Source organism: Poecilia latipinna, unplaced genomic scaffold (assembly GCF_001443285.1).
Source record: "Poecilia latipinna isolate Pla-1442-1.1 unplaced genomic scaffold, P_latipinna-1.0 Scaffold494, whole genome shotgun sequence".
NCBI lineage: Eukaryota > Metazoa > Chordata > Actinopteri > Cyprinodontiformes > Poeciliidae > Poecilia > Poecilia latipinna.
In genome coordinates this window covers 201,135-217,227 of record NW_015113110.1, presented here as the reverse complement: position 1 = coordinate 217,227, position 16,093 = coordinate 201,135, and the positions used below count along the sequence as shown (strand labels likewise).

The 16,093-nt window shown below is 36.1% G+C and overlaps 3 protein-coding genes across 5 annotated transcripts in view; 2 read left to right on the top strand and 1 right to left on the bottom strand.

Annotated features, from left to right (window-relative positions):
• Positions 1–652: 652 nt before the first annotated feature.
• On the top strand, positions 653–2,793 carry pxmp4 (peroxisomal membrane protein 4). Its single transcript, XM_015040075.1, has 4 exons — positions 653–855; positions 1,063–1,125; positions 1,213–1,411; positions 1,984–2,793. The coding sequence occupies exons 1-4, from the start codon at positions 743–745 to the stop codon at positions 2,248–2,250; spliced, it is 642 nt and encodes a 213-aa protein (XP_014895561.1). The 5' UTR covers positions 653–742; the 3' UTR covers positions 2,251–2,793.
• Positions 2,794–7,771: 4,978 nt separating this feature from the next.
• On the top strand, positions 7,772–12,866 carry tgm5l (transglutaminase 5, like). Its single transcript, XM_015040070.1, has 14 exons — positions 7,772–7,878; positions 7,986–8,168; positions 8,306–8,539; positions 9,284–9,402; positions 9,570–9,698; positions 10,026–10,203; positions 10,318–10,453; positions 10,550–10,653; positions 10,763–11,005; positions 11,110–11,172; positions 11,265–11,477; positions 11,804–11,961; positions 12,069–12,205; positions 12,501–12,866. Exons 1-14 carry the CDS (start codon positions 7,872–7,874, stop codon positions 12,652–12,654), a joined length of 2,058 nt encoding a protein of 685 aa, XP_014895556.1. The 5' UTR covers positions 7,772–7,871; the 3' UTR covers positions 12,655–12,866.
• Positions 12,867–14,927: 2,061 nt separating this feature from the next.
• The window catches only part of eya2 (EYA transcriptional coactivator and phosphatase 2), a 40,305-nt gene continuing 39,139 nt past the window's right edge, over positions 14,928–16,093 (bottom strand). For all 3 annotated transcript variants that reach the window (XM_015040066.1, XM_015040067.1, XM_015040068.1), the window contains exon 15: positions 14,928–15,996. In XM_015040066.1, coding sequence (XP_014895552.1) covers positions 15,916–15,996 — 81 coding nt within the window. In that variant the 3' untranslated portion in view covers positions 14,928–15,915. The remainder of the gene's footprint in view (positions 15,997–16,093) is intronic.

Here is a 16,093-nt window from a genome sequence, read left to right as displayed (position 1 = left end):
CAAAAGTGTATCAAACTTGTAATGACGGCATTGTGGTAATCCATTGTCAGTTGTGAAATCACTATTTATTGTTTTAGCTATAATTTTTTGATAAGTGAAAGTCAGTGGATTAATTTTATTTATCAGTAACATGAATCGGATGTGCTATTGACCTGAACTGATTAATGAAAACAAATGACGAGTAAAATTATTAAAATGCTGAAAGTGGGATCATTACTGTGTCGTTAACATCTCTCTTCTCGCTCCTCCTACAGTGTCCTACACACAGCTTAACTATTCCCAAAGTTCTGCTTCTCAAAAGATTTGAATATTACATGCATAGGAACCAAACAAAATTGATTGTTAGTACAGGAATGTCAACATACTGAAAAGATTGTATGAGAACATCTTCTAATAAATTAGTTTCTAGTGATGAAAATGTAATTTGGGTTTAAACATCTAAAGACTAATTATCAAGGAATAGCTTGTATTTAATGGATTTATATATATATAGTAAAAAATTTCTTAATTTGAAATTGAATGTAAAATTTGCCAAGGAAATCAATTTGATTTGAGTTTATTTAAACGACAAATCATCATCATTATTTGAGCTCATTTAAAAGATTACACAAAGTAAGTCGTTCAGAAAGGAGCGACTCAGGAACCAGTAGTTTGGGTGTGACTGGGGTCGATTTTCTGTGTGACACATGAGTCGCAACCTTTATTTGTGTCCCCTCTCCGTCTCTTGGTTCGATTGAAAGTCATGGCAGGTCCTGACCTGATAAGAACTGTCCTGTACACGATCAATAACCTTTTACAACAGGATAAATACAAAGCCGCCTTGGCTGTTGTGAAGGGATTCAGAAACGGAGCTGTGTGAGTAAAACACAAGCAGCTGGCTAGCTTAGCCGCGCTAATTATACAGCTGCAGTATAGCTGCAGTCCTAACTTCGTTTTATCTTCGATCTATGCATCCCATATTGAGTCGAAGATAGCCATAATAAATTATGTTTGCAGTAGTAGTTACTGTTATTTTACCTTAAATCAGGTGTGTTTTAACTGAGTGAATCATGTTTGTTTTAGATATGGAGCAAAGATCAGAGCACCACATGCCCTGGTCATGACATTTCTGTTTAGAAGTGGCAGGTCAGTCACTGATGTGAACATTTACTTCATTTACTTACAGCGTTGTCTATTTTGGGTGTGAACACATTGAATTTATTCCCATTGTAGTTTAAAAGACAAGCTTCGAGCCATTTTGAAAGCCACATACACCCACTCCAGGAACCTGGCCTGCTTTGTGTTCACATACAAAGGACTGCAAGCCTTACAGCAGAAGATTCAAGGAAAGAGTCTCCAGTCCCACTCCTTCCTTGCTGCCTGTGTTGGAGGATGGCTGGTGTTTGGAGACAACAACAATATTAACAGCCAGGTAGAGTGTGGTGCTATGTAGGGCAGGAGTGTCTGGGGGGAAAAAAACAGTTAAAAACTGCTTAATAAAAGTTTCCTTCGCTGCCGCTCTGTCTTCACCTGTTTGGGTCCATAAAACTTGTTCAAAAACTAAAAATCTATGTAGAAATACCAAAAAAAAAAAAAAAAAAAAAAAAATTATAATAATTGTTGCAACTTTAGACTTATAGAGGAAAAATATATTTAACTCTTTTTATGAGGGAGAAAAAAAATAATTATTGAGTCTTCTTATTAACAAACACAAGTCCTAAAAAATCATAGTTACTAATTCTAATGATACTTACAATACAATTTTAAGATCTGCCCATTAGTGCATCTCTGTGCATCTTGGACAGAGAATATGTACAGATTAAAAGACCTACTTCCTATGTCCTGAACCCAATGGGACACACCCCGCTCACTCATGATTGTACTGATACAGTCCAAACTTTGACTTGATTCTCTTATTCCTTTCCCCATCCTTTAAAGTTACTGATTCTATCTGTTTCCTGGGGCCGATTGACAGTTTCTTAATTTTTTACTTTATCACCTCAGATCAACATGTACCTGCTGTCCAGAATCCTATTCGCCTTGTCTCGACTGGCTGTTGAAAAAGGATTCATCCCTGCGCCCAAACAAGACCCGTTCCCACTCTTTGCCACGCTGGTGTGGGGAATCGTGTTGTGGTTGTTTGAGTATTACCCCCACACCCTTCAACCCTCCCTTCAGTCCTCCATGAATTATCTTTATCACGACAGCAATGTGTGGCATGACATCTCAGACTTCCTTGTTTATAATAAGCCAAGGATTACTGGATCTTAGAAATGACGCTTTAAGCATTTCCCTGTACTGATTTATTTAGTCTTTCTGTTAATGATTGTATAAATATTTTGTTAATAATCAAACTTTTTTTTGTTGATTGTTGCATTTTTGACTCTCGATATGATACTGTACTATGACATTTAATGAACACTTTTTATTTTATTTTGTGATGTATGTGAAATTTGATCATGATTGCAAAGCACTACGCTCATTTACTGTATTCACACTGTTTTTGTATGATTATATTTTTGGGGAAGTTTTCTCTAAGTCCAGAATTTGTTTAATTTTTACATTTCAATAATATTAAAAGAAATATTCATTTATGATCATTGCTTATTAAGTTTTAGGAATAAAATGTTTGAAAAAAGATTTAGGAGTAAAACCCATCGTATTACACATACACAATACTCTGTAATGTTCAGTGTATTTTACTGAAATTCAACAACCTGCTTAAATGAAACTTAAATAGCCTGACTCAATCACAAATGGATGACCCCATTTATTTATGGAAAATGAACAAATGGGGTTTATTTTAAAAATCTGTGAAAAACTAAATTGATGAAAGACACAATATGTTCAATGGGATAAAACCAAAATGATGTTTAAGTGCCATTTTAAGGACCATAAAAACACACAAAGCATGTATTTGTGCAACACAATTTTTGCAGCTTCTGACAATTTAGGATATTTTGGTCAAATATAAATGCACCTAATTTATAACTAAAAATTTTCAAGCTATCTTCTGTTGCTTATTTCATGTCTCTAAAGTGACAACACAAAGTTTTCAATGAAAAACGTGTCTTGATCCTGTGAGGTGCTTACTTTTTTTTTTTTTTTTTGCAAAGAAAGTGTCTGTTTGGACATTCAAACTCCTATTCATATGTCAAGATGGAGGTTCTCTCCAAGTGGTGGTTTGATTTTGTATTAGTTTACTTCCTCAGGACAGTTCTGACTCAAGGAACAATTCACCATGAATGATGCCTCTTAAGAAAACCCATAGGTCCATCAGCTCGCATGAAATAAAGACGTTTTTATCTAAGTGCCTTTAGGAAGCCTGGGACATTTTGAAGTGTTATTTTATTGTGTTGCTATATATGACATTGAGTAATGTGATTGTTGTATATTTTGAATTCTCTGAAATGTATGTACCTTATTTAGTTAAACTAAGTACTGGCATTGTTTTATATATATATATATATATATATATATATATATATATATATATATATATATATATATATATGGATATTGTGCATAGACCAAAAGGATATTTAAATTTCAATTTGAAGCACCAGAACCCACATTTTGCATGATTCTCATGATTTTTAGACATAAACAATCCTATCCCTCATTATGCTGAATGTTCCCAACAACAGTGAACTCCTGCAGGCAGCATTCAAAAAATGGGCGTGCATTGGAACACATGTACTGAACAGATTTCTGTCTAGTGCCTGAAGGTGTGTCACGGTTGTACAGTATTTAATGAGGAGTGAAACAAAACATCCTGTTTCAGCAAAACCTGTTCTGTATTTATCTTTAAAAGCCTGGATAATTATTTTTGCAGCCTTGGATAAATAAAGCTGTCATTTATCCAGCTTTAAAGTATCATTGGTTAAAAGAAAAGAAGTACAAATAGTGTGTGTGCAAACAGTAATTATCTTCCTAAAACTTTCTTCTAATAACAACTACTTGTAGCTAAACTCAGACATAGCTAACACTTTATTGTCCCAGACTGTCATGTCTGATATTAGACATAACAAACTTGATATAACTCATTCGATTCAACTACTGTTATGGTCTGTTTAGCTGATATAATATGAAGGGGACTGGCTTGTCTCTGCTGTTAGACTACTCACTAAACAGGACTAGAGGTGACTGATTTTTCACCCAGACTGGGGAATGTACATTCCATATTTCCCTCATAGGTTTGGGCTCAGTGGATACAATTAAAACACACCTAGAGGCATTTTTTCCAAGAAGCTGTATGTTACACTTGGGTTTCTATGATTGGCATTCATGAATATTGTTTTTCTTGTATTGTACACTACAAGTATATTTTACTTGGCTCCCCTTTGTAAAGGGATCCATGACATCCGTCTATGAAAAGGTGCCATATGATTTATTGATGAACTTTTGGAATTGATGTATTGGGTGAAAAAAGAATTCATCTCCCACTTCATCTTCCTAATGGACACCTGAAGGGTTTTAGTGAAAAATAACGAGAATGCTCATAATTTCATCGGCATCATTTCCATAAAACTGCCTTACATATTTCTATTTGGCGATTCTCAGTTCTGTTTCTGTGCCTAACTTAACTTCTGAAATCATGAACAAGAACTTTCAGTTTGTTCTTTTGTCTTTAGCTAAACGCCATCAGTATGTGGATGTTTGATTAAATGGGTGAATGGCTGAATGCGGTATAAAACACTCAGACTTAATAAAGTACTGTACAAATGCAGTCTGTGTAACATTTAGCATCACGTTCCCCAGCAAAAGTTTCTGAGATTTTAGCGTGACTTGGATGCCTCCTTTGGGAGAAAACGCTTGTTGCTGTGTAGGACACAACGAGTACATTCTGGAAACAGCTGCATTTCCTTGAGCTTTGTACAACCTGATCACTGATTCAAAGATCGTTTGCCGCTACATTGAAGATTGCGTCAGCAGTTAAACGAGTCTTTTCATTGAACACAGGGAACATTTCCAAGTCATCAGAGGAATTTGGAACTTCTTGTCTCAATCAAATTTGTGTCACAGGCTGTTGCGGTTTGGCTGACAATAATAATAGTGCCACTGACATCAGCAGAGCGTCAGATTGTACCGTTCCTCGTGTTTGACACAGAACTTGTTAGATGTATCTGAAGGAAGGGACGGCATGTACAATTTTACCATTAGGGTTATTCTGCTCACCTGTGTCAGTTTAGTTAGGTTGATATTTTTGACCTAGAAATGTATATATCAAATGTTAGCAGTTTTATCAGTGCTATCAGATCTATGAGGTTTTAAAATAAAAATTAAAAAAAATACTTGTGACATTACAATGACTTATGACATTACACTAACTCCCTGTAGCTCTTTAAAATACTGTTGTTAGTTTATGAGTCACTGAACAGCTTAGCAGCACGATACACTGAGACCACTCAGGTCTTCTGGTTCTGGTACTGGTTCCGGTTCTGGTCTGCTCTGCGTCTCCAGAACCAGAGCCAAACAATGAGAAGCAGCATTCAGCTTCTATGCACCACAGATTTGGAACAAACTTCCAGAAAATTGTAAAATAACCAAAACACTGAGTTCCTTTAAATCTAGACTAAGACCCCATGTCCCCCTTACTCATTATTTTAATGCGCAATGACTGCACTTTGCATTGTAATGTTTCAAGCGTTAATTTTTTTTATTGTTTTCTGATGTAAAGCACTTTGAACAGCTTTGTTGCTGAAATGTGCTTTGCAAATGAACTTTGATTGAAAATTTGCTTTCTGTAAAAGTTAAAATTGATCAAAATAAAAACAAAAAACACAAGTAATAAAAACAGTTTCCCTCATTTTACTCGTTAAATATATTAAAAAAAGAAAACTCATTTAAGAATCAAATATAAGCATAAAATGAGATCAAATTTTGGAAACGGTTATTAAAAAATAGTATACGTGTAGATTTCAAATTAGCCTACAAAAGTCTAGCATCTCGTCTGCGATCTAATCAGAATAAAAATTTTTCTACAATGTTATTTCATCTTTCAAATAGACATTCGTTAAGTTAAAACATCCGGGCATCTGTAGCTCCGTATTTGGAGGCAAATCCACATCCAATTTGCCCGTCAACTGTAACACCATGTTTCATCTCACAATAATGTGATATGGAAAGAATGGCACGACTTTGAGTTGACACTCACTGTTCAAAAATGCATCCCACCCCTCTCAATGTGCGTGCTTATCAATACCAACTGCATCTCACGAATGAAACTTGTAAAACCAGTTTTATTTTTTTGTGTTTTTTGTGGAGGGTAGGCCTCTGCGTCACTGAACAATTACCTATAATCAGACTCCCACGCTTGTGTTAAGCAATGTCCTTACTTGACAGTTTCCTCTCTAAGGATTGTGTTGATAAAGCCATAACAGCTGAGAAAATACTGACTATGCATTACTGACTTTGCAATGTTTGTAATGTACATCCGGTTTGCAATGGACGTCTAAAAATAACCACTAAAGTACAGTAAATGGGCTTGACGGTCATAATAACTTGCACTTTAGATTTTTAAAAATTGGAACTCAGTTTGCAGGTTTGAATACATTTAAATTGTTCTCTAATCCCCACAAGCTCAAAATTATACATGACATTGACAAAGAGCTGTGTAAAGTTTGCAGAAGGAGTCAATGTGAGACTTTAAATCCCAGGACACTAAAATGTGGAACATTTGTGCAGAACGCTGCTGTTTCACTTAGAAGAAGAAATTCAGACACATTCTTATTGATTGGAAGGGTCTATTGAGAGCAGTCTGTCTAAACTAATCAGCAAAAATTTGTTTAATTAATAGTATTATTAGCTAATGGTAAAACAATTTGCAAATTGGTCAAGTATATTTCATTTAGGCAACATTTGTTTGCTTCTAGTCGGTGTCTGCAGTGTGTCTCCCTTTTTTTTTCCATGTTTGGGTGGAATTCACACGCTCACAGAGTTTACCCCTCCCTTTATTCTCTACAGATAATGTTCCAAATCATTGCAATACTGAATTGTTATCTTGCAGCAAATATGTAAATAAAGACTACATGGTGGAACAGTTGGTAGCACTGTTGCCTTGCCGTAAAAAAGTCCTGGGTTTGAAGTCTTTCTCCTTAGACTTTGCATGTTCTTTCTGTGTGTACGGGGGTTCTCTCTGGGTACTCCCACTTCCTCTCACAGTGTACGAACATGACTGTCAGCTTAATTGGTCTCTCTAAATTTTCAAACTAGGTAACATACAGTAGGTCTATAAACAAAAACATAATTGAAAAAAAATCCTAATTTAAAATATTATGTTTATATATGTTTAATGTTTTAAGATCCAGATTAAAGCAGTTTATTGGTGCACCAAAAGTGGATTCTGTAATAAACTATAATAGAAATGATCAGTTTTAATCATTTTTTTGGAAGTATTGGTATATTTCACAAATTGCCATCAATCCTGCAAAATTATATCCATATGTTAAATACTTCTCAAAAATAGCATAACTATGGTGTCATCAGGTATGTAAATATGCATAAGAAAACTTTACATACCTAAAAAAAAAAAGTCAGATAACATTGTCATGTTATTTACAGTTTGTCAAAAGTCATGTAACATTCGGAAACATTTCACACGAGCCAAACTACTTACATACCTCAATCTTCTTTTGTCAGATGGGTGAGTCTGTGTATTTTGCAAAGTGAAACTGTGAAAATGGCACACAACTGCGTGAAGGGGAGTGTCATGTTGTGGCTTGTTTTTGGTACTGCATGACCTAAAAGCCTTAGCAACAATCAGGGAAAACCAGCTCCCTCTCTTAATGTATCCAATAAATTTCTGGCCAAGGGAGGAGCTAAGCTCTATATAATGGGAGGAAGCCTCTGGAGCAGCACATTGCATTGTTTCGAGACAGACAAACAGACACATGGAAGGTGAGATTCGTCTGGGAAAAAAAGCTGTCACTCTATTTCTCTTTTAATTATGTTTTCAATCTGCATTTATGGTGGTTATTAACTGACTTCTGTGGTTTTTGTTGCAGTCTTTGGCATTCAGCAGGTCAACCTGGAGCTGGCTGAAAATCAGCAGCGACACAGGACGAATGGCTTCAGAAACTCTAAAGAACTGGTGGTGCGAAGAGGGGCCCCATTTAATATCAGCGTCAAGCTAAAGGGTCGACCCTTCAACCCGCAGACGGATTCTCTGAGGATTAAAGTTACACTAGGTATTACTGGACTTATATTATAGACTGTGAGTGCTTGGCACAAATCTGCTTTTGCAACAAGTTGGTAAAAACATAAAAAAAAAAAAAAATCTTTCAGTGCTTTTATTTATTATTATTTTTTACCTTTTCTTCCTCAGGTCGTCTTTACGCAGTGATGCCAGTCACTTTCTCCGAAAAGCACCCATCCACCCGCTGGAATGCCTACATCAACCCAAGCACCATGAACCTCCAGGAACTCTCCGTCACCGTCTCCTCTCCTGCTTCTGCCCCGGTGGGATGCTACAAATTTCAGCTGTATGTGTTCACTCAAGATGGCCAGAAGAGTTTTGTGGTGGGAGATTTCATCCTGCTCTGCAACCCTTGGTGCTCTGGTGAGTAGAGGTCAAAAGAATTGCTGCGTTCAGAGTTTATTTCGGTTTAGTTTTTTCTTTTTGTAAAAGACTAAATATTTTTCTGGTGTTGATGTTGCAGTTGGAGAAGGTCAATCAAAACAGAACTTGCAATTTTTTTTTATAGATATGTCTTTCGGAATAAGTCTTTGAAGGTGGTTTCCAATCAGCCATTAACTTTTATTTTATTATTGAATCAGAGTTCTAATTAAAAATATATATTAGCTTTTTGAAATGAATAAAATTAGTAATTTCAAAGACAAGCACAGATCATTATGAGTCTTAAAAGCTTACTCATATTTATTCTTAATAAAAAATATGCCTTAATAAACCAAATTGACTTTTAGTGTGTCTATAATGTTTATCCAATCTATTAAGTATAGAGATGTATCCTTTGTTAAACACATCGCAATCATTTGTATTCTGACTCATTCCCCTGATAAAAATATGAATACCAATAACTTTTCAAAATGTTAATATACATAACTGCAGTTACTTGCTTGTTTTTCTAATGTTACATACAACTTATTTCCACAACACATACATTTTGGTGCAACATTTAGTTAGTATTCTGCCCAGTTACACTTTTCAAAACTTACATGTTACTTTATTATCATTTGGACAAATGCTCAGCACCAGAAGTCAGACCTAATAGGGCCAGACGTACCCTTCCAGCTGAACTATTAGATATTGCAGTGCTCTAATGAAAAGTTTTCTGTTTTTCAGAGGATGCCGTTTATATTCCATTTGAGGACCAGAGGGAGGAATATGTCCTGAGTGACTCTGGATTGCTCTTTATGGGGACCCCGAACAACCTTGTCTCAAGACCCTGGTCCTTTGATCTGGTATGAAAGCTATTCCCACCTAACAGAACATATTTATAACAGATTTTGTGCAAACTCAGAACTGGAATGCCTTTCACTAGAGCTTGTGTTAACAAGCTGCAACATTCAGGAGCCTATAAAGTATAATTTTTTAATGCTTTCCCCCTCCCCACCACTTCTCTGCACAGTATGAGCCTGGGATTTTGGAAGCTTGTCTGGATCTGCTCAAAGTCAGCCCCCAGCATCAAAAAAACAGAAAGAAGGACTACATGAACAGATCCAACCCTGTCTACATCAGCCGCGTTGTTTCTGCCATGGTGAGTGTAAACAGACCTCAGAAACAGCACGCCAAAAAGTATAAAACGGGAACAAATCCCATCCAAACAGTGTTCCTTCCCACACCTCTGAGGGCATAATTTGCATAATAAAATCAGGTGTGTGCAGAACTGAGACATTGTGCTTCTTGTAAAGAGTCACATGTCTTGGCAAGATCTCAGCTCAAAAGCGTCACAAGACACAGCACACTGTAATTATGGCTTTCTCTCAGGGTAGTCATTAACTTAGAACATTCTGCATGTCGTTTCCACATTTGCTCATCACTTTCAGGGGTTGGCAATAAAACTTGTCTTGTGTTTTGACTTTAGATTAACTCTGAGGATGATTGCGGTGTGCTGAAAGGGAATTGGACTGGTGACTTCAAACAGGGTGTCAGTCCCTCAAAGTGGACAGGAAGTGGGGACATCTTGAGACTGTGGGTCAAGTCTGGTTACAGCCCAGTCAAGTATGGACAGTGCTGGGTGTTTGCAGCAGTCATGTGCACAGGTAATTATACCCAGTTGATAAAAAAAAAGGACCTTCACATATGCTGTCTTTGGACAAGAATGTTAAATATTTTTGCCTGTCGGTAAACGTTTATGTTTTTATTACATCTTTCAGTCATGAGAGTTCTCGGCATTCCTTCCCGTGTCATCACAAACTTCAACTCCGCTCACGACACCAACGCCAACCTGGTGATTGAAGAGTACTACAGCGAAACAGGGCAGAAGCTGAACCGCAGCAATGACAGCATATGGTCAGTTGTGATCAACATCTGGATATGAGTAGGAGTCCTTGCTTATCATTCTAAATTTTTTTAATTAACCACCATATTGTTGGACTTTTTGAATAGGAACTTTCATGTGTGGGTGGAGTGCTGGATGAGGCGCAGTGATCTTGAGCCAAAGATGGATGGCTGGCAGGTTCTTGATCCAACCCCACAGGAGAGGAGTGGAGGTGTGTGAGAAGTTTTGCTTTGTATTTATTTTATTTTTTTTATTTTTTTTCTGTGTTAAGGCTTTTTGAACTTTTACTTGAACTTTTCTTATTTATCTTCCCTGTGTAGGAGTGTTTTGCTGTGGACCAGCTCCAGTCAAAGGGATCAGGAATCAGCGTACAGACCTGATTTATGACATCCCATTTGTCTATGCTGCAGTAAACGCTGATGTGCACACAATCATCTTGTCAAGTCATGACCAGGTGGTCGGCTTCAGCAAAGACACCGAGAGAATCGGATCCCTAATCTGCACTAAAGCCATCGGCTATCCTAGAGTGCAGAACATCACAGGAGACTACAAATGGATAAAAAGTAGGAATCCCAAACAAAACATTCAAGTACATTTCCACCGAAGCTAATCTTGTGAAACAGAATGATTCTTATCTACCTCTTTATTGCACTCTTTTACAAAACAGGTCCTACGTCAACACTTTCATCACAAAGCTCCACAATATCAGATGACTCAACACTGCGCAGAGGTACATTGTAATTCTAGAGATTTCATTAGAGCTTAAAGTTAATTCTTTGAGGAAAACATCTCAATTCACACTGGTTTTCTTCATTTTTTTAGCTACTGCATCCAAGGGAGTGATTGTCTTCTTGACACTGGCTAAACATCCTGTTGCTGGGGAACCAATCGTCTGCCTGGTGAAAATTATGAACAAGCAGAAAATACCAAAGATGATGAAAGTGCATTTGAATGCTCAGGCAAAAGAGTACAACCACAGCCCCTCCGAAACCTTCTGGGAAAAACACGGTGTCATACAGCTGGCACCAATGGAAGGTAAATAGTCTGCTGGTCCCATCTACACATTTTGTCGCCCCTAAAATTGTACATTCTATTAATATTTAAGTTTCATAGTCAAAGTTGTAAAAATAAAATTAAGGGAAAAAAATTAAAGTAGTTTTTTACTGAAGAAAAGCTCCACTTCACAGCTCATCGTAAAGCTCTAAATTTGCTTCATATTTCCCTTGTGAACAGTATCAAAATCTGATTATCGCTGCATGTTGTTCCACATTATGCGAACCACGTTTCTAATCTGTCGTGGATACATTTGCTGGTTATTTTTACACACCCTCATAATTTCTTTGGCTTCTCCCTTTTTCCAGTTAAAGTCATCGAGGAGCATATCCTTCCAACGCAGTATGAACACGTTGTGGGAGATGACCTCATCAACCTGGCAGTTGTCCTGGAGGACATGGCCACCAGTGAACGGGTGCTTGCCTCCGAGGAGTTCAACATCGCCACCTCAGGCCTCACTATCCAGGTACTTATAATGTTCCCATCAAACACTTTGGCTTTTCAAAACCCTGAAGTTGCAGGGTACATTTTTGGTGAATTTTCTGGGTTTACCTACGGTTTATTTTCATGCAGGTCACAGAGGAAAATTCCATTGTGTCAAACAAAGAGCTCACTGCCTCCGTGACTTTCACCAACCCGTTTTCTCACCCAGTCAGTGGATTATTGACTGTGGCTGGGGCCGGGCTAATTGGTGACAAAGAGCAATTCAGGTAGGATTCTGGTTTTGTTATTTTAATGACTTGGTCATATGATGAATGCTTAACCTCACATCCTTGGCAGTGCATTATAATTTTAACAAAAGAGAGAATGTCGCACAAAGGAGTGTCACTGATAACTACATTACATAATTGCGTGTCAATTCTGAAGGAATGTGGGTGTGACTAATGTCTGAAAGAAGTCATAGAGAACAATATGCCAAAAATAAAAGATCCAAGCATTATAATCTTCTGGTTTTAAACGTTTCCAAGCCATGTATTTAATACGGTGTTTCTTGTCTTTTTGCAGGATGCCCTCACTTCGTCCAGGAGGAAAAGCAACCCAGTCCATAACCTTAAAACCGAGCATGGCAGGTGTAAAGATGCTGCAAGCCAGTCTGTCGCTTTCAGACACAAACATCACAATCAGAAGCTTCAAGATGATCTCTGTAAACAGTATTTAACTTGTGCAAAACTTCCCACTTGTTTGTGTATTATAGGGAATGAATATGATGTAAATATTATTTATTTGACTATTTATTTTTATTTTTTTTGCTATTTATGTATTTGTGGAATGTTAATAATGATGTGTGAAAAATTATTTTAGACTTACAACTTTGAAGTGAGATTTTTGTAACATTTGATGCAGTTGAATAAATAAATTTTATGAAATATATGGAACATGTATTGTATTTATTCTGAAAAACATACACTAAAAGAGTACTGGTAGTTACCCTGTTGTAACTCATTTTTTGCCCTAAAGAGGGAGACATTTCCTAAATGACTAAACTGGTCATAAGGTACAGGGTCAGTAATGCTTGTAATCTGCATTGCAACAATAAACATTTGCTGTTGTGACCTCTACCATCTTTATACCGATTGCTAACCTTTCTAGAACATTGTCATAAAAGTTTTTTCTTGTTATAAAAAGAATAATGCTGACATTTAAAATGCAGAATGTTAAAATGTTTCCAGTCTGCTAGAAAACTTTAAGCCAAAGCAGGATATCATACAAATCTATAAAATCCTGAATGTTATTTAGTAATACTTTTTGTGCAACCCATCTGGTAATGAAACACGTTATAGTTAGAAATCTGAATTCCATAATTATTATTTTGAAAAAACAGTCGCATCCTCGTCACAGCAATTCCCATCAGTCACACACAGGGCGGCATTTACAATGACTATTTATAGGAGAAAGGAGTGTTAAACAACATGGCTCAGTTACAAAAATGATAAATGATTGATTTATCAATGTATTACATCAAATCAGAGTTTCTGTACAACTCCTGCTGAGAGGACTTCTGTAATCGTTTATATTTGTGATTTAATAAAAAAAACATTTTTATTTGCTACATATTAGCATTTTGATTGTGGAGGAAAGGACTGTTAAACTATTTGGGAACTATCCATCAAGCAACAGATACAATTATCTATTCAATTAGGCTTTATTTGAACACAGTGGCATAGAGGAAATTGCTTTTGCAGATTTAATAGAGAGAATGAAAAATCTCAGGAGCCATTTTGTGTTGTGTAGGAACATTTAAAAATGAACATGTTTAATTGTATTAGAAATTAAACGCTGAAACCACACATTTACATGTATTACAGAAAATATGAAACTTTTTAATCACCATTTCTGGTTTTTCTCAGAATTACTGTAAACAAACTGTAAATAACAAAATGCCAGATTCATGAGTGATATTTATTTATTTATTTATTTATTTATTGCAAAGTTTGTTTCCATGTTTTTGCACCATGTTCATCTCTCGAACACACTAATTTTATTTTGGATTTTGAAATAACTTTAATTTTAAACAACTTTGATTTTTTTTTTTTCATTTGAAAAATACTCAATTTTACACAGAGCATGCAAATATCTTATTTTAACTGTATATACAAATACATCTAGTAAAAGTGGAATTTTTCATGCCAGTCATCTCAGAACATGAAACAGCCATTTTACAAATAGAATAAAATATCTCAAGCTTCAATTATTTTTTGTACTATTTTAGTGATTACAAGTAAAGAAGACCCAAAATGCTGCATCTTAGAATATTAGAAAATTGCATCAGACAAATTCAAATCGGATGTTTAAATATGAATGCTAAAATGCATAGATACAAAACACTGTGAGCAATCAGTGTCTTCAGAAATTACCTTTGGTGGTTTACCATCCTTTTGAAGGTTGTCAATGACCGTCTGTCTTCTGGACATCCGTCCGGTCAGCAGTCCTCCCCATGATGGTGTATTTGCCCAAAGTTAGACTTTAAGGGACTTTAATTAGTTGATTAGGGTGTGATGCCACTCTTTTCCAATAATGTCCGTTTTCACAGTATTCTAATTTTCTGAGATAGTGAAATTTGAGTTTTCATTATCAGGAAGTCATAATCACCAAAAGTACAAGATGATTCTATGTAATATGAACTTCACTTTCTGAGATGACTGGCATGAGATATTGCACTTTTATTCAATATTGTATTTTTCTCAGATGTACTTGTATTTTGAATGGCGTTAAACATATTGTGCTTTGAACGTAATTGGAATAGACTGAGTTGTTCAGTTGTCAGTCAGAACTATGAAAACTAGAACAAAGCTGTGATTAATGCATCTCTACTTTGCATAAATTTAATAAAAAATGTAATTTACACCATCATCGATTATTTTTCTATACCCTTATTGTTTTGTTTATCCCTTTATAGAGCAGTTTTGTGTAAAAAAGATGAAATTCCAACTCTATGATCCCCCAAAATGCAATTAATTTATTTTTTTAAATCATTTCTACTTAAATTGTCAGAAGAAATGGACAATAAGGCATTATATACAAACCATGACTAAGCTCGCAGGCTTTGTAATCAGCACATGCACAACCATAGCCATAACAGTTTATCTACAGGTTAATGGGAAATTAAAGCAGAAAGGAAATCAATCTACAACCCAAAATCAAATGTAAGTTTTCAAGCACCAGTCTAAAACACAGCATCTGCATGGCAACATCTTACACGACGTTTTTACAAGAACATAGCTGTAGCCTTAATAAATGATTTTGTTTACACACACGCACAAACTGTCATACTAACTTACTGTGTTGTAAATTTAAACCCATAATAAATAACCATCATTCTGGTGACAAATCACAGACCATGTCTAAATATAAGAAAAACTATGATTTAACATGACATGTCATGAATTAACATCAATTTTAGTGGAAGTAAGCAGTTGTGTATTGCATAAAGTTTTCTTGGTCTAAAAATAGTATTGTCCAGAGGAATGATTTCTCCACATAGCAGTAAAAGCTTGAAGAATCTAAACATTTCATCTGTGTTGATTCTAACATTGAGTTCATGAAACAGAAAGTCAGAATTTGCATTCAGTGCAACAATTGGGACACAAATCCAAGAACTTGAGATGAAGTCAAAAAAAAAAAGAACAAAAAAAAGTTGCTTTTCATATTTTGTTTAATACTTGCAGTACTAACCATGGTTCCCTGGGATTAGTTAAGCTTTGGTCCCTTTTTTTCTTCCACACAGTTTGATTGAAGCCCTTTTGACTTCATGTCTGCGTCCTTTTATGCACTATGCTTCAAACTCTTTACTCTTCCACACGCCTGATGTTAATGTCTCTGCTGCGGTGCTCAGCAATATTGACTCCACATTAGTCCCAACAGGCTGGTTCACAAATGCACTCAGAAATTAAAGAGCACAGATGTTGGTAGCTGCTGCCCTCTAGAGGTAGTCCATCTCCAGTGCATGGCTCAAAGCCTCCAGATCTGCCCGACAAGACACCCTCCAGAACGGCATGTTCTTCTATTTACACAAACAAAACAGATTATTAGTATGTAAAAATATAGCAGATGTCTCTTAGTAGTAAGTGATACTTCTGCAAATGCAGAGTAGTTGTTAA

Excerpts from the sequence above, each read along its gene's own strand:
- pxmp4 (XM_015040075.1), top strand. The coding sequence starts at position 743 with ATGGCAGGTCCTGACCTGATAAGAACTGTCCTGTACACGATCAATAAC. Across the intron at positions 856-1,062 it reads GGATTCAGAAACGGAGCTGT|ATATGGAGCAAAGATCAGAG; the intron begins GTGAGTAAAACA and ends TGTTTGTTTTAG. Across the intron at positions 1,412-1,983 it reads ACAACAATATTAACAGCCAG|ATCAACATGTACCTGCTGTC; the intron begins GTAGAGTGTGGT and ends TTATCACCTCAG.
- tgm5l (XM_015040070.1), top strand. Across the intron at positions 10,204-10,317 it reads TGCAGCAGTCATGTGCACAG|TCATGAGAGTTCTCGGCATT; the intron begins GTAATTATACCC and ends TACATCTTTCAG. Across the intron at positions 10,454-10,549 it reads CGCAGCAATGACAGCATATG|GAACTTTCATGTGTGGGTGG; the intron begins GTCAGTTGTGAT and ends CTTTTTGAATAG.